Source organism: Onychomys torridus, chromosome 2 (assembly GCF_903995425.1).
Source record: "Onychomys torridus chromosome 2, mOncTor1.1, whole genome shotgun sequence".
NCBI classification, from domain to species: Eukaryota; Metazoa; Chordata; class Mammalia; order Rodentia; family Cricetidae; genus Onychomys; species Onychomys torridus.
In genome coordinates, this window is record NC_050444.1 from 142,097,446 (window position 1) to 142,119,741 (window position 22,296).

Genomic DNA, 22,296 nt, shown 5'->3' on the forward strand with positions numbered 1-22,296 from the left:
GGAAGAAATACCCCAGAAAGAATAAAGTGACCTTTTCTCCTGGTCTTTTCTAGCCTATGAACTTCAGGAGTGCCCAGACCCAGAGCCTTTTGCCAATGGCATAGTGAGGGGAGCTGGCTATAATGTTGGACAATCAGTGACCTTCGAGTGCCTTCCGGGCTATCAGCTGACTGGCCAGCCTGTCCTCACATGTCAACATGGCACCAATCGGAACTGGGACCATCCCCTACCCAGGTGTGAAGGTATGTCCTTCTCTTGCCCTGATGGTCCTTCCTGGGGCAGTCATAGAGACAGGGCATCCTGCTGCACCTGCTGCTCTGTGGGATCACCAAAGGTGGAGGTTCAAGCAAGCTTTACTCATCCTGTTTCCATGAAGGTGGGAGCCAGCCCAGCCAGGGAGAGCACCCATGTGACAGAGCCCTGCTCAAGTTCTATGAAGGACCTGGAGATGTGCGCTGTACCCAAGGGATTAACATATCTAGCCTGTAGGAAGATCCCCTCTGATGGGCTGATGTCCCCCAAGTAGACGGGAAGGCACCACAGCAAGACAATAGGAGCTGAATGGGAGAGAGAGAGAGTCAGCCTTGAAACCTCCCCAAAGGGAAGAGAATAACGCCTTTTGCTAAGGACTCTGGCTCCTTCTCACCTACCCCATCATTACCTTTCTTCCTTGCTGGAGATGGGACGTTCTTGGGCCTTCTTCCTTAAGCAGAACCAAGGAAGAGATGACCAAGAAGCCATGAGGCCTCCTTTCCCCCACAGAGATACTTCCACTTTCTTTCCTGTCTTACTCTGACAGCCCAGAATTTTCCTGGAGGAGATACAAGAATCAGTCTTGAAATGGGGAGGCGTGGCTAGGACAGAAACCCGGGAGAAGAAAATGCCCCGGCTCTGGGGTCAGCTGTCTGTTCCATCTCTGTGCCTTGCCATTGAGTTTCCACTCCCTTCCTAGCAAAGCAACATCCCTGAGTGTCAGAAGGTTCCACAGATGCCTCAGCCTGCAGTGGTGACGGCATAGCAGTCGCTTTCTGTAGAGAAAGAGACCTAAAACCAGGGCTACATCTCCAGACAAGATACTGAGCCCAACATTTCATGTGTTGATTGATTCATTGATTCCTTGACTCATTGACTGATGTACTGGGATTCAAACCCAAGGCCTCATGCATGCTAGGCAGCTAGCTCTCTGTTTCTGAGCCTCATTCCAGCCCTGATCAACCATTTCTTATATTCCCTAATAGCCCCCACAGTCCTATGACTGTATTCTTAGTCTAGTTCACTCCTGGGGAAACAGACTCGGAAAGTGAACTACTTGTCTATGATCATGTAACTAATGTATGACATAACCATGATTTTAACCCAAGTTTAGACTCACTGCAAAAATCCAAAGACCAAATGAAATATTTGCTATGCAAATATGAAGGCATGAGTTCAGATTCCCAGAACCCATATAAATGCTGGGTGGGTGTGGGCACCCAGCTGAAATTCTAGCACTTGGGAGTTGGAGACAGGGGATCTGCCCTGGAACAAGCTGTCTAGCCAAATTAGCCATATTGGCAAGCTCTGGCCTCAATTGAGAGACCTTGCCTCAAAGAATAAGATAGAAAGTTATCAAGGAAGATCACTAGCATCAACCTTAGTTGTCAGTGCACACTCATGCTTATGCACACACACACACACACACACACACACACACACACACACACACATATACATGTCACATACCCCACATGTACATAGTCACAAAAATAAATAAGTAAATACTAAGTTTAATTTGTAAAAAATTAGACCAGAAGCACCACTCCAGAAAGAACAAGTCAGAGAGGAGAGAGATTGTCATAATCCCTCAGCTCCTCCCAGGGAAAGTATTACAGCCCCAATCCTAACAGCCTGTCCTCCCCATTCATCCCCGTTCCTTCCCATCTCTAGGACAGGGGTCAGGGGAGTTCTCAAGGGTAATCCCTCCTCTGCTGGGCTTTCCTGTGAGAAAGAGAAAGAGGAGGTCAAGGTGGATCAACCGCAGAGGCACCTGAAGTGATGATAGACAGCAGGGAGTAGGGCTGGTGAACGGAACCAGGCACAACCTGTGTCCCTCCCCACCCCACCAACCTCCCGGCAAAAATAGTGATAAGAGCTGGGATTTGGCCAGGAAGGCATCTGGGTTCTCAGCTGGGTAGGTAGGACTCTCAAATACTCATTTATTTGTGTTTCCTCCTTGGCAGTCCCCTGCGGTGGGAACATCACCTCTTTTAATGGCACCGTGTACTCACCTGGCTACCCCAGCCCCTACTCAAGCTCCCAGGACTGTGTCTGGCTGATCACTGTGCCCATTGGCCATGGTGTCCACCTCAACCTCAGCCTGCTGCAGATAGAACCCTTTGGAGACTACATCACTGTCTGGTAAGCGCAGGTGCCTTGTCAACGGCAAATCAAAAAGAGGCGTTTGTGGGGCTCAGGGCTGAGCTGAGGCTCAACATCAGGTCGCCAATTCCATGAAGGGAGGGGAATGAAACGTCAGCGGTTCCCAACCTGGGTCCCTTTCTACAGCCCGTGAAGGTGCCAGGGGGTGTGTGACTGGGAGAGGTGTGATTACACAGGCTTTCCTTCATATTTCCAGAACTTTCTCCCACACTCTACATACACATAACCAAGCTGTGCAGACTAATGGAGAAGGCTTGGTGTGACATTATGCAAAGTTCCTCTGGTCATCATGTGCTGAGTCAATGCTGCCCAACAGAGCATTCTGAACTGATGGCGGCATCTTATGTCCATGCCATCCATCCAACATGGCAGACACCAGGCTGGCCTTTAAATTTTGTTTAATTTTAATGAATTTAAATCTAAGCCATGTACAGTTAGTAGTTACTAAACTGAGCAACTCAACATTTAGTGACAGAGTTCTATAGACAGTGTCCTGAGTGAATTTTAAAATGGAAATGCAGATTCTTAGTTGATAAGGACAATTTCCTCAACAATTTTCCCCAAAACAATTGAATTTATGGACAAAGATATATAGCTTTTGTTTTTGTTTTTGTTGTTTTGTTTGTTTGTTTGTTTCTGAGACAGGGTTTCTCTGTAGCTTTGGAGGCTGTCTTGGAACTCGCTTTGTAGACCAGGCTGGCCTCGAATTCACAGAGATCCACCTGCCTCTGCCTCCCAAGTGCTGGGATTACAGGTGTGCGCCACCACTGCCCGGCAATATATAACATTTTTAAAATGTCTTTGTTTGGAGATTAATGCCATTCTGGGAACACCAAAGGGTAATGGAATAATTTTTCTCAAAACTCTGAGGAATTTCCAAGCAATGGATATGAACAGGAAGGGGGCACTAGATAAGGTTTCAGGCAAGAAATCATTTTCCCCAAAAGATAACATGGGTGCACCTTTGCTTGGGTGTCAAAGGGCTGGCTGAGGAAGCAAAGTCCTACACCACAGTTCCTCTGCCCCTAACAAAGAAGACCAGCAGGCCTACCCCATGGTGCCTGTGTGGCCCCAAAGCCCACCAGGGGGTTAGACTAGTGAAGAATCAAGTGAATAAGGGTTCCATCAACTCTGTTGGAAGGTCTCATAGAGAAGAACTGTAGAGTTTTCTGGAGTCACAACCATCCAGTCCTGGTCTCTCTCAGAGCCCCTGATGGCTCCAGGAGCAGCCAATACTCAGGACAACTGATAACATTCAGGGCCTTCTTTCCTATGTGCAGGGATGGGCCACAGCAGACATCTCTACAGCTTGGTGTCTTCACCCGAAGTTTGTCCAAGAAAATAGCACACAGCTCCTCTAACCAGGTCCTGCTCAAGTTCCACCGGGACACAGCCACAGGTGGGATCTTCGCCATTGCCTTCTCAGGTCAGTAGGAGAGCTTGACCAGGGTGGGGCACATGGGCTTTCCTATCAAGGCTGTGTTTGCTATTTGTGTGGCTTTGAGTGAGTCATGTGGCCTCTATGGGAGCATCCCCAGCCCAGGGCTCTATTAGTACATTGCTTTCCTTGTGATACTGAGGTGCACAGGCATGTAGGGCCAGCCCTGGGTGCCAAGCCACCCATTCACACCAGCTCACAACTGACCTGTCCATCTCTCCAATCCCTTTTACTTCCAAAAGGCTGTCTTTTCCACAGGGCCTTTGGGGCTCTGTTGACCTCACAGACACTCCTCTGATTGGTGATGCAAAGACAGGCCTAGTGCTTTCATCCAGGATGAGTATAAATAGTCGGGGGGCGGGGGGGGGGGGGGCGTGAGGTGCCTCTCCAGCTGCCTGTTTTCTTCTAGGAGTCTGGAGTTCACTGGGGACCTGAATGGTTCTCAAGCTTAGTACAGCAGACATAGCCTAAAAGCATCACAGAGTCATCTCTATGGCCTGTGCTCCGCTGTGGAGTGACAGCCACGTTCCCAGCTCACAGAGCAGTGTGTATATTTGAACAGGAAGTTCGTTCCTAGCTCTGCCTCAGGCCAGGTTCGTGAGCTTGTGTGACCTTTCCCTGCTGGTGACCTCCATCTCTGAGAGTCCTGTGAGGCAGTTTTTATCATCAGCCCATGTTGCAAATGAGAAAGAGGTTTCAGGATTGGCCCAGGGTGTTCGGGCAGAAGTGGGGACAGCATCCAGGGAGTTGAATCCTGCAGTACGGTCTGGTGTGACTTTACAGTGTGATGTGTCATTGATGAAGCCTGAGTGTACTCAGCCCTGGGCCTGGAAACAGAGATAGGGATCATGTAAAAAACCATAGGCAACCTGGGCCTGGTGTCGGCCTGGAATCACAGTTACTCAGGAGACTGAGGAAAAGTTAAAGGCTTGGGTAGGCCAGAGTGAGATCAAGGCCAGCTTTGGTGACTCTAGAATGAGGCCATGTCTCAGAGTAAAAGGTAAACAAAAGACTCAGGTTAGGGGTTGGGGATTTAGCTTAGTGGTAGAACACTTGCCTGGCAAGCACAAGGCCTTGGGTTCGATCCTCAGCTCAAAAAAAAAAAAAAAAAAAAAAAAAAAAAGACTCGGGTTAGTTCAGTGGTGGCACCTGCCTCACATGCACAAGGCCTGGTGTTTGAGCTCCTGCATCACAAACAAAGGGGAGAAAAGGAGATGGCTCAGAAGTGGAAATGCTCACTCCACAAGCCTGGCCACCTAAGGCTGATTCCCCAGACCCAAGCCAAAAGCCAGATGTGATGGGGCACATCTGTAATCCCAGCACTCCTAGGGGAAATGGAAGGCAGAGATGGGAGAATTGCCCAGAAGCTCACAGAGGCCAGCCTGTTCTATACAGTGGCGAACAGGAGAGATTCTGCCTCAAATATAAGGCAGGAAAGTGTGGACCAGTTCCTGGAAATTGTTCTCAGACCTCCACATGTACACCATGGCATGCCCATGTGTCTGTGTGTGTACATACACACACAGACAAACATACATACACACACACACACACACACACACACACACACACACACACACACACGAGAGAGAGAGAGAGAGAGAGAGAGAGAGAGAGAGAGAGAGAGAGAGAGAGAGAGAGAGAGAGAGAGAGAGCGCCCTGTCACCCCCAACTGCCAGGGTGATTGGGACCTAGAGGTGAGCTCTACCCTCTCAGTTGCCCTCAGTATGCATGTCCCTCCTGTTGAAGCCTCTCCCCAAAGCAGGGGGACCCGGGCTTTGAATTTCTTTTCAACTCTGTGACCAGCTTGCAAAGATGACTCCAGAGGAAGCAGAGTTGGCCTCCAGCCCACCTGCCGTTCAGCCACTCACTTGCCTCTCCCAGCCTATGCTATTACCACAGAGGATTTGCGGCTGCTGCTGCCTTCTCTCCCTGGAGGGAGCAAGGTCTCCGGGGAGTTGGCAGGCAAACTACTAGGTACAGACTAGGTAAAAGACTCTATTTTAATACTGTGGAATATTAGACGGTACGAAAAAATGAACTAAGCATAGTCATATGCATTGATGTGAATTTTTAAAAAAAGAAACAGGTACCACAAGTTGGCCCAACACCCTGGTGATGTCACATGGGGTTGTCGGTATCTAGAATGGTAACGGTGCTAGTGAAGGTACCATTTATTGGCCCACTGTCCTTTTCAGGACCAGGCATTTCCACACATGGTTGTAGGTAGCCCTGTGTGGTCAGGGACCACTCCTACCCCACTTTGTGGATATTGAAAGCAGACATCATGAAATCCCAGAAAGAAGGAAAGTCCCCAAGGTCCCACTCATATGCTCATATGGGGCAGAGCCAAGATGTGAACCTTGGCTGCACTTCTGGAGTCTTTTACCTAGTCTGTACTTAGTAGTTTGCCTGCCAACTCCCCCGAGACCTTGCTCCCTCCAGGGAGAGAAGGCAGCGGCAGCCGCAAATCCTCTGTGGTAATAGCATAGGCTGGGAGAGGCAAGTGAGTGGCTGAACGGCAGGTGGGCTGGAGGCTAACCCTGCTTCCTCTGGAGTCATCTTTGCAAGCTGGTGCTTTGGGTGGGAACTGAGGAGTGAGGAGAGAAGGAGTGTGTGTATGTAGGGGAAGGCACGGGAGCTGTGTTCACCTTCCCATAGCTAAGTGGTAGCCCTGGTAGCTTTGTTTTCATGTAAGCATCAATAAGCGGGAAGGCAAGCTTCCTCAGGGAGGCTTATGAAATGGCTCTGTGACATGTTTTCAAAAGGAGAAAATGGATTTGAATAGCAGAGAAAATGTCCTTGAAGCAGCGTAGGAATGAGCAGAGTTGGGGAGAGCATCTCCCTCCAGCGCGGACGTCTAGATAACACGGGCTTCCAATAAAAGGCAGACAGTAAGTGGGACAACAGTGTCTACACCTGCCAGGATGAGAGGGAATGAGAACTACTGTGGCCTCAGCCAGGGTGAGGGGGTGAGGGGGCCGCACACTGAGGAGCTGCCTGACAGAGACAGTCAACACCCTCGGTGATGGACGAGTGGGTATCTAAAGGGGAGGGAATAGGCACATGGTGTCAGACTCCAGGACACATGAGGAGACACCTGTCAGGTGCTGAGCCTACACAGAGTGCAGGGGGCGGGGTGCCGGGGGGGGGGGGTGTCCGTTCAGAGGATAAGTCTAGACAGTGTGGGGGAAGGGTTACAATAAAGTGAGCATTGATCCCATACCGTGCCTCATCAGCTAGGGAAGACACCAGAAGGCGGGTTTCTCAGACTAGAGAAGCCTGCCACAAAAACACAGAAAGGGAGAGCAAAGGTCAGACTGCATCAGTGTTGGGTCCGAACTGGCACAGTCACTCTGAGATCATGCCTTGCAATGCGAGAGGGTGTGTGTCTGTACGGAGACATGTGTGTGCATGTATGCTTAGATTCCTCAGCTCTGCCACCACGAGGCTGTGAGCAGCATTTCTGGGAGCAGTGAGCGCATCTGGCTCCAGGTCTTAGCTACTGAATAGCATTTTCTACTAGAAGGACGAGGGCTTCATGAAGAGACAGTGGATCCCAAGCCTGGGGCAGAGAGGGCACAAGCCAAGCCGAGAGCATCTCAGGGCTGAAAATAAGGGAATGGCGGAGATGGGTTCGTCTGAAAGACATAGAAACTGGCTTGAAGGGACACCTGCTGGCCATGTTGGAGATAATTTGAAAATCAAAGTCATTAATAAGAGCGACAAATAGTAAGTGACCTGTCAAACAAAACAGACAAAAATGAATTGAAGTTGTTTAAGGATGAGATATTTACATAGTTGGTAAACCATTCCCTGGACTGTAGTTACGAAGGGGATGGAGAAGCCTGGAGCATGCCACTTTAACCAAGAGATGGCAGAAGGTGGCCATGGGGCAGCCAGGTGATGCCAGAGTCAGAAGAGCCACACTTCAATGGTGGTCCCAAGATGCACGACCTGGATATACTTCAGCAGGAGCTCAGTCAAGCCTCGGTTCATCACATGTGGCCCTCCAAAGTGTCAAAAGCCATGAAGGTCAAGGGAAGGCTTTGGACTGCCCCACATTTAGGAGACACCAGGTCTCTCATTCTGATGATTGTGAGCCACAGCCTTCTGCTCAGGATACTGCGAGTATTCATAGCAATGACTGCCACTTGAAAACAATCAGGGCATGCCTGTGAGGAAGTTTCTAGACTAGGTTAATTGAGGTGGGAATATACACCCTAAATGTGAGTGGTACCATTCTGTGGGCTGGGAGCCTGAACTGCACAAGACAGAGAAACCACCAGCACTCACTCATCTCTCTCTGCTTCGTGACTACAATGTGACCAGCCACCTTTGTCTCCTGCCATCACGCTTTCCCTGTCATGATGGACTGCACACCTTCACGCTGTGATCCTTAAATTAAAACCCCCACTCCTTAAGTTGCTTTTGTGAAGCATTTTGTCACAGCAAGACAAATAACTAATACAAGCAGGGAAATTTGCTCCCTCCATGGTCCTGAGTACGGGACCCGCAGGCTGTGTGTGCTGGGCAAGATCTCCCCAACTCACCCCAGCCCCAGCTCTGAGAACTTGCATGTGATGTGACAGCTGGAAGGTGGTGGTGCATTTGTGTGCATTTCCAGATGCTCCCAGCTGTTGTGGTTATGTGGGAGCCTCCGCTTGTTCAGAAAGTAAACACCAAAGCATCCTAGTTAGGGCCTGCTATTTTCATATTCATGGAATATTTAAAAATCAAAAGGCTCGGGGCTGTGCTAATTTTAATCATAGCTTTGGTGTTGGTCTAGTTTGGTTTTGAACTTGCTATATAGCCAAGGATGACCTTGAACCTGTGTGAATCTATAACCAATCCTCCTGCCTCCACTACTGAGTGGAGGAATTGCAGGCCCGTGCCACCACACAGTTTTACTCCATGCTGGGAATGGAACTCAGGCCTTCATGCATGATGGGTGGGCACGCTCCCAACCAAGCTGTGTCCCCAGACCTCTCATACCTCTCTCACTGCTTCAAATGAAAACTCTTACTTACAAGGGGAGCTAACTAGTAGGAATGGAAACTGAAGAAATGCAATGACAACACGATTTAAGTTGGCAGGAGCATCAGATCAGGGCAGAGTCACACCGAGAAGTGATGGAGGAGACCAGAACTGTAATGGCCGGAGGGCAGAGGGAGAGGCGAAGGCTTGACTAGGGTGAGGATGGGCAGCAGGGCAGACAGTGGACCGAGAGCCAGCCTGCACAAAGAAAAGTGGGTGGAACAGAATTAATGGACTTCTCTGAGATGAAGCGCAGCCCAGACGTGGAAAATCAAAGGGCCGACTGGATACCTGGAGGGGGACTAGCCCGACAGTGTTTTCCAGTGATAAGAACGAGAATCCAGGGTGAGAAAAGTACCTTCAAAGCAACCAAACCAGGCAGTTCTCAGACAAATTTTTGGCATTAAATGGCAGAAAATAAAAGGAAAGAGACAGACAGAGTGTGTGTGTGTGTGTGTGTGTGTGTGTGTGTGTGTGTGTGTGTGTGTGTGTGCAGGTGTGCACATGGGTCAGAGGGAGGTATTGAGTGTCCTCCTCTATCAGTCCCCACATATTCATTGAAGGCAGGGACTCTGCTTGAATCTGGAGCTCATGTTTTTGTGGCTAGGCTAGTAGCCCACAAGCCCCAGTGATCTTACTGTCTGTCACTACCCTGTGCTGGGGTTGCAGGCATGCACCAGACCAACCCCAGCAATCTTCCTGTTGCCCCCATTCTGTGCATGCACCAGGGCAACAGGCATGCACCAGACCAGGCTCCAGTTGTTAGGTCAGTGCCAGGATCCAAGCTCTGATCCTCTTGCCTGCACATCAAGCCCTTTTTACCACTGAGTCATCTCTCCACCCCAAAGATTACATGTTGTAGATCTCAACCTGTTTGGGGTCACGTCAAATATCCTGCATATCAGATAAAACATTCCAATTTATAACAGTAGCAAAATTAGAGTTTGCTGTATAGCAAAATGAGGTATCAAGGGAATAATTTTATGGTTGGGGTCACCACATGAGGAGCTGTATTAAGGGGTCACAGCATTGAAGGTTGAGAACCACTCCTGTAGATGATGTGAAAGGGGGAAACTTCCTTCATGTGCCAATGGATGAGGCTGTTCTTTGCAGGGACTCAGAAGTTTAATGACAATACCGCTGTTGTCTCAGTCTAAATCATCACTCCAAGGTCACCCAAGGAGACATAAGCCACGCATGATCCAACAATACCTAGAAGAGCAAGCAGGATGCACTGACACCAACTGAGCAAGAGTTTTGCCTAAGTATCTGTGGGCAAGTTTTCTGCAGAGAAAATGCGGGCCTGCCAGTGATGGTGAAATGGTAATAGTGGTCTTTCTTTAGTGAGCATCCCCATAGGTGGAGAGAGACAGGAGGATGCCCTGATCTTGAGGATGATGGACTCGGTAGGAATCAGTCAACTCTTGACTTGGATGGTTAGCGAAATAAGGGCTTTGGGTATTAACGGCAGCCACCAATACTTTGTAAACCCAGCACAATACTTCTGAATCACCACAAGCAAGGAGGCAAGTGCAGCATAATCCCAAATAAAACATCGAAAGCAAAGGAGACCATTTAGGAACAAAGACACAATAAAACAAGGATTAAGATGAAGCAGTAGATAAAATGTGTTTTCTTCGATATGCAAGTCTATTCAAGTCCAGTTCTCCGGCTATAAAAATACTCTTAGATTTGACTAGATAATACACAATTCTATTTTCTATGTCAGCTTTTTAGCCATTTAGAAATGAAAGGATGTTCGTACATGGCAGGCTGAAGCAGGAAAATTGCAAACTCAAGGCCAGCCTGGGTTACATAGTGTGACCTTGTGTCAAAAATAAAATAAGTGATCAGTGATATATTGGGCAACATGAGAACAACAGTTGCAAAACAAAAATAGAATTCAAACAACAACAAAAAAAGAAATGGAAAAGAGTGAGTTGTTTTATATTAGAGAATTCATATGCCTTTTCACTGTGCTAGAACACAGGCACCTTGTTTAAATGGACAACTCAGAGGCACTGCATGTATCCACGTCTTTGTGGGACTGTCGCCACATGCCTATCTCCAGAAGGGTTTCATCTTTTAAAACTGAAGTGCTGTCCTCATGAGTCAGTTACACTCTCCCCACCCTTCTGTTTGCAGCCTCTGAGTCTGTTTATTCTTTGGACCTCAGAGAAATAGGACCACACAAGATACATCCTTTTGTGACTGGTTTGTTTCACACAGCACAGTACCTTCACATTTCATGTATGCTCTCCTGTGTCAGGATTTCCCTGATGTGTGATGCACATATCACGTATTTTCCAGTATCTAGTAATCTGTGGGCAGACATGAGTTACCTCCTCCTGTTGGCTATTACATTCAAAGCATCAGCACACACCAGAGGCAGTGGAGGCTTTTAAATGGCAGCACTATGGGAAAGCCTGTAGGGAAAACACTTATGTGGTGAGGAATCGTTTGAGAACTTATACTGAAAGATTTAACAAGATGCAGGCAGATGAAATTGTTCTGTGGTGTCCGCACCTCTCCCAGTGATCTTCCTGTCCATTGTTGGGTGGGTGGGTAGCTTGCTGTTACCACCCCGACCCCCCTTCCTGCACAGCCTGCAGCCACAGCAGCTTGGACATCCTGGACCTCATGTGGACATGTGACCTAGCTCAGTGACTTTTCTTGAGAACTTGAAACTAAAACAAAGAGATGCTGCTTGTGCCCAAATTCATCCCATCTACCTCCCAAAGAGAGAAGGTATACATCCAGCTACCACAGATTGCCTCCCTACTGCTGGTTGTGTGAACTGAGAAGATTCTACACAGAGAAAGAAACACTGAGACACATGGGAGCTCCCCCTTGGGTCCCGATGGCCTTCTGGCTCCTTGCCTTCCACCTTCCTGCAAAAGAGACACATTTGAAGACATTCTTTGGAACAGATTTGGAACAGATGATTTAGGAATGATCTAAGTGTAAAATAACAGATGAGGCATGCAAATTATATGTATATACACATTTTATTTGGACACACTCAGGCACATGCATACATGCGCATACATACAGATAAAGCTATAGTCACTAAATATCATTCATGCAGAATATAGTCCATTGATTTAAGGAAAGATGGATTTTATATTATTCAGTGAAATAAAAGCAGGATGCTATTAGAACTCAAATGCTGGCAGGAGGCAGTAACTACAGGCTCCTCCCTACACTCAGCCACCATCCTTGTGTGGTTCTGGAAAAAGACTATAAGGAAGAGAGGCAGGGGCAGGGGCATTTGCGTAGTACCCGGGCTTGGACCCCAAATTCAGAATCAGAGTCTCAGCAGGTGGCCTATTAAGTGCAAATGAACCCTATGAACTGTGTTTTGCTTTGAAATGTCCAAGTCAAAGACCAGTCCAGCAGCTTGAGGAAGACTATACCTGGGAAGACCCATGGGAAGAATGGGATGTACAGCTGGTGACCTGAGCAGTGGCCCCCTCTACCCACTAGCTACCACGCTAACACAGTCTAAAGTCTTGCTAAGCCAGAGCAGTACCTCACCCTGATGACCTGAGCAGTGGCCCCACCACTACCACACTACCATGTTAATGCATACTAGGCCTAGCAAGCCATAGCAATGCCTTACCCTCCACATGAAAAGGGGGAGGCAAAAATGAAGGAGTCTGTCTTGGATGTCCCCCCACCCTGAAGCAGGTCCTGAGAACATGGCAGACACAGTGAGACAGCTTCAGTTCAGGATAAAACCTTGTTAACCTGAATCTGTACTCAAAATGGCTGAGACACCTTATGCCTAGAGGGGGGATTTCAGGAATGTTTGGTTTGGTTTTGTTGTTTGTTTTACTTTTTAGACAGAGTCTCACTCTATAGCCCTGGCCAGCTGGTAGCTCCTTATATATAGGCTGGCCTTGAGCTCACAGTGATCCACCTGCTTCTGCCTCTGAAGGGTGAGATTAAAGGTGTATGTCACCACATGTGACATTTTTTTGTTTGTTTGTTGACTGTTAATTTTTGGTTAGTGATTTGTTTGTTTTTATTTCAGGAACTTTTGTTTGTTTCTTATCAGTATTCTACAAACTTACTACGTGGAACAAAAATGTATAATTTTAAAAAATGCAACCCAACGAGAAATCCCCCTGACAACCACAAAATACAAACTCAGAAAGCTGTTGTAAGGGTACATTTCTATGTATTGATTTCATTTTTCTAGAAAACTTGGTCACGCCTTAGAAGTTTCTAAGGCAAGTATGAGGCTCAGAGGAGATCAATTTTTTTTAACTGTTAAAGAAAATGACAGCTGACTAAGTAAGAATTTCATATCTCTAGAAATTGAAAAATGACATGAATAAAGCAAATCAAATGTAAACTGTGAGCATAGAATTAACAAGCCAAGGTCAATCTTGAGTATTCAGGCAGCCCTTCAGTTTCATTAGAAAAACAGGGACAAAGGACATGGCTGGACAATTAAAAAGAGAAATGCAAATTAATAACGTATAAAACTTCTTAGCAAATGAAAAATTTAAAATAATCAGGGCTTGCTGAGGAGAGGGCTCTGTGAGTAAAATGCTTTTCTGCATAAGCATGAGGATCTGCCCTCAGATCCCTGTACCCATGCCACACCTGAGGGTGGTGACATTTGCTTGTAACCCCAGTGCTGGTGGGTGTGGACATAGAGACAGGCAGATTCCCAGGGTGGCCTATCAGGGAGCTTGGGGTTAAGGGAGAGACCCTGTCTCAAAAAGTAATGTGGAGAGCATTAAATGAGGAAGACATCCAACACAGAACTCTGACCTCTACATGCACACACACACACACACACACACACACACACACACACACACACACACACACACACACACACACACACACACACACACACACACACACACACACACACTATTGTACACATACACACACACTGCCACAAATAAAAAGAAAAGAAGAATTTGGTGTTTGTTTGTTAAGTCAGTTGATGACTCTGCCCACAGTGGGTTGTATATACTGAATGAGCAAGAACTTTGCAGGTAATCTCAGTGAGCTGCATGAAAGGAGGAAGATGGCGCCTGCGTCAGAGCCCCTGTCACCTGCTGACAGTGCAAGTCCACAACTTTCCTACACAGAAACACAGAAGCATGCCTCAGGGGCAGACGTGGCTCCAGTTCTGGTCAAATCAAGCTGAAAGCCAGTTGGGTACCTCAAGAGGGCCTCTGAAGTGTTGATACACTCACTGCTAAAGCATGTATCTCTTTCAGTGTGGCACTTGTGAGCCAACACATCTGTATAAAATTTTAAAGTGTGATTTTCCCACGTAATACACCATTCCACATGAAACCAGACACAGGCAAAGTCTCCAATTACCACCCATCCTCATTTGGTGAAATGTCAGATCCCAAGGGAGCATTTGCAACTGCCTGATGAGAACTGTGTCTGGGATGCTGTGGTCTCAGGAAGGTGTCACACTGCATACCTGTCCTAAACACTCCTCCATTGTGACTTCCACGCAAAGATCCCCCAAAGCTGAACAGTCCCCCACAACACACTGGGCTTATGATATCCTGGATGCAACTTTCCTATCAATGTACTAAGCCATTCTTATAGCCATGTTTATTGTAGGTCATCATGCACTCATGTTTTAAAGTACCCAGCTTCTATAGTAATGGCTTGATGAATACACACATGTATTTTTTATTGTGTTTTAATTTCCTTTTGGACTTCGATGTCCAACTCAGTAGAATCTTTTCCCTCTTAAAGTATTGAGAAAAGAGGTCTGAGTTGGCATTAATATCCAAGAAAGGGTTGCTGACATCTGACAAGGGTTGCCTGCATGTTTTAATAAAGAATATACACTTTAATCATTTCTAGTTTAAAAGAATCAGCAGGAAGAAGAATTCTTTTAAAAATACAAAAGATATGGTGGAGGCAGGCATGATGATGCACACCTGAAACTCTAGCCCTAGAGAGGCAGAGGAGGCAGGAGGATCAATAAGTCAAAATCATCCTTGGCTGCATAGTGAGTCTGAGACCAGCCTGGGATACATGAGATTTTGTCTTAAAAAAAAAAAAAAAAAACACTCCAGAAACATGTGATGTACACTAATAGAGAATTTTGTCACAATTTTAAACAGAAAAACTTAAGAAACTCAATGATTACCACAAGAGCATCTGAAATACATTCTAGTAAAATCTATATGATTAGATTTCACAGTCATTTCGGTGACTGTGGGAGAAATGTTGTTGCGTGGGAAATCTCTTCTGATATAATAGCAGCTGGCAAGGCGCAGCACAGGGTGCATACCAGATGACACAGATCTGGTAACGGAAACCCCTTAACTATGCAGGGACACACGCAAGGAAGGCATGGCACACAATTAACAGTAGCTACGGCTGAGAAGACAATGGATACATCTCATTTTCTTCCTACCATTTTCATAGAAAACCCCTGGGTTTTTCATGACATTATACATTTTTTTAAAAACATAGCTGGGGATGTGGAGGACTGGGAAAGAGTCACCGCAGCAGCCACAGCTAGAGTAAGCATGCGATCAATAGCACTCAACCGTGAGGCAGGTGACAGAAGCCGTTAGAATCCCACACAGACCATGCCGCACCAGGCACATCCAGTCTCTGCCCCAAGGGTTAGAGTCCAGTTTAGAGAATCCACTGAGGTCATCTGAGAAGACACACACAGGATGGAGAGGCTGGGCTGTGGCCGGTGGGAAGTTGTGGGGCTTGGGAGCAGCCAGGCCTGGGTTTAAACCCTGCCTGCACCATCTATTTCCTGCAGGAGCTTGAGGAAGGAATTTTGTCTTGTTATCTAACCACCTGCTCACAAGTCACACTGCAGGCTTGGCTGCTGGGAGAATTAGAGGGTTAGTCTGCCAAAGGATGTCCTGGGCCATGTTCCTCCCCACCCCACCCCCATGCTGGTGACATCACTGAATGTTTCTTAGACCCTCTTAGATGTGAATATCTCTGTTATGATATGACATGTGCTGAGATATGTTTCAGGTAAACAGGGCTTTTAATAACTCCAGCCTGAGGGACTGGCTATTCTAAAATAATATAAAGCTTTTCTATGAGGAGTACATGAATTGGAGGCACTAGATAAGAAACAAGGACCCAATTCAACCCATAGCCCATTTGAGCTGGGCAGCTGAGCAGGCTGGGCACACGAAAGTGCCCTTGTTAGCACATTGTTCCTGTCCTTGTTGAAGACTAGGGACCCAGGCGGCAGTCAGGTTCCTCTCTGGCTGCTATGTCCCTCAAAGCAACTGTATGTTAAAGCAACCACATCTTCAAGTAGCAGGTCTGCAATGTAGCGCTTCCTTCCTTTATACTTCTTGGGTTTTGTACAAAAATCTGACAAATGAAGATAAACCAGAGAGCGTGCAGCTGAACTGGCCCTGAGCAGAGATAGATACTCATTAAGACATATCTGTTGTGTGAATGAATGGCCAGGGTTGCAGCTCAATTGGTAGAGTGCTCACCTAATATGTTCAGAACCTTAGGTTAGTCACCAGCACCACTTAAACCAGACATGGTGGTGGTGAGCACCTGTAATCTTGGCACTTGGGGGACTGAGGCAGGGGGGTCAGGTGTTCAAGATTATACGTGGCTACACAGTAAGCTCAGGGCATACATCATCAGACCTTATGTCAATTCAACAAAGATAAAGTCATGTCTGGTGTGTGAATGAATGAAGTCAGAGATTGTGGGGAACTGGTCCAAGGCCCACGAGTGACACTTGCCCTCACTTGTGTCTTTCTGTCTTAGCGTATCCACTCACCAAGTGTCCTCCCCCGACTATCCTCCCCAATGCTGAAGTGGTCACAGAGAATGAAGAATTCAACATAGGTACTGCCAAATGGCGGGGACCCCAAACCAGGGTCACAGAGAGAGGCCAGGAAGTGGTGGGAACTGGATGGTGGCTCCATCTATGCAGAAGAAAACAGAGGCCCAGACCATGGGGGTGGCAGTGTTCCATTAGCCCAGTTTGCTACGAAAATGTAAACCCTCTCCCTTCACCTGGCCCCAGGAGAGGGAGCTGGGGACATGGCTTCCTTCCCTCTGCTATCCAAAAGCTTTAAGGTAGCCTAGAAGTTCTTAGAATATGGGAATATTCAGAGGCTGAGCTGGAGGAGGGAAGCAGTTGCCTGGGTCACCAGGCCAGCATGGATCTGGTTACTGAACCATGGCCCAGTGCCAGGGAAGTGGGTTTGAGGTATTAAGGTGTCAACCCTTCTGAATGAGACCGCTCCAGGGGATACCCATGCTCATCTCTCTTGACAGGTGACATCGTCCGCTACAGGTGCCTTCCAGGCTTTACCTTAGTGGGGAGTGAAATCCTGACCTGCAAGCTGGGGACCTACCTGCAATTTGAAGGTCCACCCCCAATATGTGAAGGTAACTACACTAAACAGCACCTTCCTCCCCAGTAGAACCCTGGTTCTGCTCCTCTTCCAGTCCCCAGCTCTCAGCTCAGTCCCTGCCCACTAAAAAGAGGTCACCAGGTCAACAGCGTCTGATGAATGAGTGAACGAAGGCAGAGCAAGAGCCCTTTGCAAGGTCTCCACCTGTTCTGAGGTGGGGGCTGTGAAATAGCCTGTTCATTCCTTGTTGCTTACCTGAGCATTCTCTGGAGTTATGTACTGAGTATTGGGATGTCCTGTGTGTGTGACCCTGTAACCCTAGACCTCAGCTGCCTGTATCCCAAAGCAGTGCTTTGAAAAGACGAACTTGCATCACCCCGTTACCCCATCCCAGACCAAATCCAACCCTTCCCCACTCCTGAGGCACTCAAGGCAGCACAGAGCTCCTAACTGTCCTATAAACCAAGGACAGTGGTTGAACTTAGGCCGCAAGCTATTGGGAGGTGTGGGGTGACTGACGGCTTTAAGCATGTGAAGGTGGCATCTGACCCACACTGACTGCTATGGGGTTGGAAAACTTGCACAGCTACCAGGGGCTCTGAGGAAACTGATTAAGACCTTGCAGCGTTTATTTGGGGTCCCCAGCCCAAGCAAACTGTCCAGAAATTTGTTCCATGCAAACTGTTATGACACTTGCCCAACCAGGACAGAGCACCTCCCCAAGGCCTGGGGTGTACAGGGCTCCACTGCCCCAGCCTCTCCTCTCCCCTTTGTGATGAGTCATAGGTCCTCCTGCCCCTCCTGATCCTCCTCCTCCTCCTCCTGTTCCTCCTCTTCCTCTTCCTCTTCCTCCTCCTCCTGCTCCTCCTCTTCCTCCTCTTTCTCCTCCTCCTGCTCCTCCTCTTCCTCCTCCTCCTCCTCTTCTTCTTCCTCCTCCTCCTCTTGCTCCTCCTCCTCCTCTTCTTGCTCCTCCTCCTCTTGCTCCTCCTCCTCCTCCTGCAGCTCTTCCTCATGCTCCTCTTCCTCATGCTCCTCCTCCTGATCCTCCTTCTCCTCTTCCTCCTCCTCTTGATCCTCCTCCTCCACTTCCTCCTTCTCCTCCTGCTTCTTCTTCCCAGAGGTCCACACTGTCTTCCTTAGAGCAACATTGTTTTTTTAGACCCCTTAATGCTATGAATCAGGCTGCAGCCAAACCCTGCTGATCTTTCTGCTCCATCGTTACCATCACCATCTCTATGCTGTGTTGAGACTCTATGCTGCAGACTCTACATATGTGATCTGATATAAAGTAGTATATTTTCTATGATACAGCCATCCTGAGAGGTAGGGACTTCTCGTTTGTGTTTGGAAAAGCCATCACACTGAAAGGGAATAATTTATTGGAGGCCACTCAGTAGTAGAGTGGCAGAGTTGGGATCTAAAATCCAGCTGTGTTTGATTCATTATCTGCTGTTTACTTCTGCACTATTCTATCTTTCTATGAACTAAACCCATTTTGGATGTGGGTGACCTTACTTTTGCCTGTAATATTTGTACCTCCCTCATCTACCTTAAATCCAGGTAGTAGCACCCACACCCACACCCACACTAGGAAATTATTTCAACCAAGTGGCCTGCTGTGAATTCCAATAATACTGTCATGTTGACATGGGATCTGAAGTGACTTCCTGTCATGTTCACTATGACAGTGAATGTGATGACTTGTTAAATGCCCCAATACTAGGTTTGCGGTGATAAATCTACTCCACGGACAAGCTGATATTCCCACCCTTTCTGTCTCCATGTCATGTACACAGTATCTCTTTCTTTTTTCCAGTGCACTGCCCAACCAATGAGCTTCTGACGGACTCTACAGGAGTGATCCTTAGCCAGAGCTACCCTGGAAGCTACCCACAGTTCCAGACCTGCTCCTGGCTGGTGAGGGTGGAGCCAGAGTACAACATCTCTATCACGGTGGAGTATTTCCTCAGTGAGAAGCAGTATGATGAGTTTGAGATCTTTGATGGTGAGTCCCTCAAAGACCATGCAATTCTCTGCTACAGAAGGCACCAACTTGCTCCTAGCCCCTAGGGGTAACTGAGCTGCATTTTCCTATCATAACTTTCTGGAGGCACCACTAATGTCTGCCTCTACCATAGAAACCCAAGACCAAGGGATTGAAGAGCTGCATGTCTGTTGCTTGCATAGTAGTCAAATCCATTACAAACCATTTCTTACTCAAAGCTGGAACCCCAATCAGCCAATCAGTAGTCCTCTGTGAGGAGTAGACTTCCTCTGAAACCCAAGAAGGCCTGTCTACCAACTCCATAATGCTTCTTTCATGGTAGGATGCTGTCGTTTGCTGTCCTAGAGAAAGCATCTCAGTATGTCCCAAACCAAAATACCATCACAAACATTGTAGGATTTATTTCCTACCTTCTGGAACATGAGACTAGCTAAAATATCTACACTAATTGTTCCTGGTGGCTCAGAAAATCCTATGTAGAGAACCAAAATGCTACATTCTGCAGGATGACCAGATCTCCATCCCCTCTCACTGTATCATGATAAAAATCAGGCTTATTGACAGAGCTCTGGGCCACGACTGTGAACATACACTGTTGCCTACATCTTGCCAATGCAAACTGCCCTTGCTCCTCCTTCCTGAAAACCTAGAGACGAGCACATTGTAGAACCACAGTTGCATTCTGGGTAACCAGGACTGTGTCCATCTGCTCTGGTAAAGATGCCACAGGGGGTTCAGCTACCTGTGGATATTTGACTGAGTTTGCACCGTAGGGTAGAATGGGCTTCTCTCTTCAGGTGCTGCCACCTGACCTGACAGAGAAGCTATGGTAGGACTAAGATCCCCAGGAGTCAGCATCACTCCAAACTCTGTATCCAAAATCTCTAATAACCTCGGCTGTTCTCGTGTTGACAACATTCAGCATACAGCTAAACAGTGGTGGGTCTGTAAAGGGAAAAACCAGAGGAATGACTGTTATATACAATTGGTGTCATTTTCTAGGGTCCTTTTTTCTGTAGGGACCCGACCTCTCCTTTAGCCAAACTATTCTTCAGTGAAGGGGAAGTGAAGCCTGGCTTGGGTCTGCAAGCTGGACAGAGGGCTAAATCTTTCCACTGGGAGCACTCTCCTCCCTATTGGTGTTTGCTGTGCTCATAAATTCATATACTATTTTGGTTGCTCTCTTTGTCTACCCAGCTATCTTGCCCTTAGGAGTAACCACAGCAACCACATGTGGGTGATCCCCATGGATTCTGTAGGCTAGGTCCTTCCAACTACCACCCCAGCCTTGTTACCCATTTCCAATTACGGTCGTATTGCTTCAGTCCGTGAAGTGTTACCCCCTGACCTCTGTGTTCCAGACTTTTCTCATCCCTGTTATGCTAAAAAAAAAGAGTGGTTTCATCCACTTCCCGAGAACAAAATGTCCTCATGAGAGCGTCCTTGATGGCTTTAGTACGTGGAGTCTCCCCCAGACCCTTCCAAGGAACAGCTGTCAGGCAGGAGTTCTTTCTCATGATAGAACTGTTCAAGTGTGTTGCTTCTCCTCACTTCTGGACCCTTACCTTCCCAGTTTGCCACAGCGCCTCAAACATCCCTACTGTGTTAAATTTAGCCCATTGCTCTTCCAAGCTTCCAAGAACTGTCTCAATGGTGTATTGGAACCTTCACTCACAGCCTTCTCCAGGACTATAAATCCTGGGTTATGAGTTTCCAAGACTTATATTATGCTCCTTGAACCAGAGCCCTGAGATGCAATCCAAGCATTTAAGGCAGGACATAGAAGAAAGCACTTTCCTGGGAAACCTTGGAAAGGCATGTTAAGGAGCTTTATTACTTATGACTCTGGGAGCTATCACTTTCCTTGGGCTCTATGGCTCTCTCTATATACCTGTTCAGTAAACAAAATTTCTGTATGGTGGGCACCACATTATTCTTAGCATGCACAAGAGAAATCAGAAGAGGGTCCCAGCTTGAAAACCAGCTCTTCCATCAACTAACTGCTTGACCCTGGCAAACAGCAGACAGGGTTCATCTCTCTTGCTGACTCCAGAGCACTGCTTCAGATAAGGGTGGACAAAAGAGAGTCCTTCAGCAAGGCCACCAGATGCCAAGTCATCCAGCCATCCCAGCTGTGCCTATACTTACACCTCTCTCTAGACTTAGAACGGCCTCTAACCCTGTATCTTCCTCACCCAAGGCCCCTCAGGACAAAGCCCTCTACTGAAAGCTCTCAGTGGAAACTACTCGGCTCCTCTGACTGTCACGAGCACAAGCAACTCTGTGTACCTGCGCTGGTCATCTGACCACGCCTATAATCGGAAGGGTTTTAAGATTCGGTATTCAGGTGAGTAGGCCGTGAGAACTCCTAAAAAGAGCCTCTGCTCTGAACCCCAAAACATCCAAAGAAGCCTTGGTCCATCTCCTCATCAAGGTGACATCCTTCCCTGTGTAGGTGGGGCAGCCTCTTCCTGTCCTCTGTCTTCCTCATCTGACACTGCACAAGCATGACCAGAGGCAGTCTCCCGCCTCTTCGTGTCCAGGGGTCCTTTCCCCACCTCTAACCTCACCTCTTTCCTCTCATACTCCCACCTTGAGTCTCCAGGATTGTAACTATTCATTATGAGATCTGATGAGACCTGGGGGATCCTAGCCTCTTAAATGGTTAGGAGATATTACTAGAAGTCCTTTGACTAACCAACTCTAAGACACGGAATCACACAGGGTAGGCATCAGAGTGTAGCTGAAGTTTTCCTGTGTCCCACCTGGCCCGCAGTCAGGACAAATCTCTCTCACCCACCAGTCCCGTAGCCACTCAGACCCAAGCAAACACATAGAGGCTTATGTTAATTAAAACTGCTAGGCCATTAGCTCAGGCTTACTACTGACTAGCTCTTACACTTAAACTCAGCCCATTTCTGTTCATCTCTATGTTGCCACGTGTTCCGTGGCTTTACCTGTGTGCCATTACATGCTGCTCCCTGGATGGTGGGATGGCATCTCATGACTCAGCCTTCCCCTTCCCAGAATTCTCC

The 22,296-nt window shown here is 47.6% G+C and overlaps 1 protein-coding gene across 3 annotated transcripts in view; it reads left to right on the forward strand.

Moving 5' to 3' along the window:
* Nucleotides 1-22,296, forward strand: part of Csmd2 (CUB and Sushi multiple domains 2) — a 572,883-nt gene that overhangs the window by 492,012 nt on the left and 58,575 nt on the right. For all 3 annotated transcript variants that reach the window (XM_036179375.1, XM_036179376.1, XM_036179377.1), the window contains 7 exons: nt 54-242; nt 2,220-2,397; nt 3,699-3,844; nt 16,661-16,741; nt 17,177-17,290; nt 19,073-19,261; nt 21,462-21,608. In XM_036179375.1, coding sequence (XP_036035268.1) covers nt 54-242; nt 2,220-2,397; nt 3,699-3,844; nt 16,661-16,741; nt 17,177-17,290; nt 19,073-19,261; nt 21,462-21,608 — 1,044 coding nt within the window. The remainder of the gene's footprint in view (nt 1-53; nt 243-2,219; nt 2,398-3,698; nt 3,845-16,660; nt 16,742-17,176; nt 17,291-19,072; nt 19,262-21,461; nt 21,609-22,296) is intronic.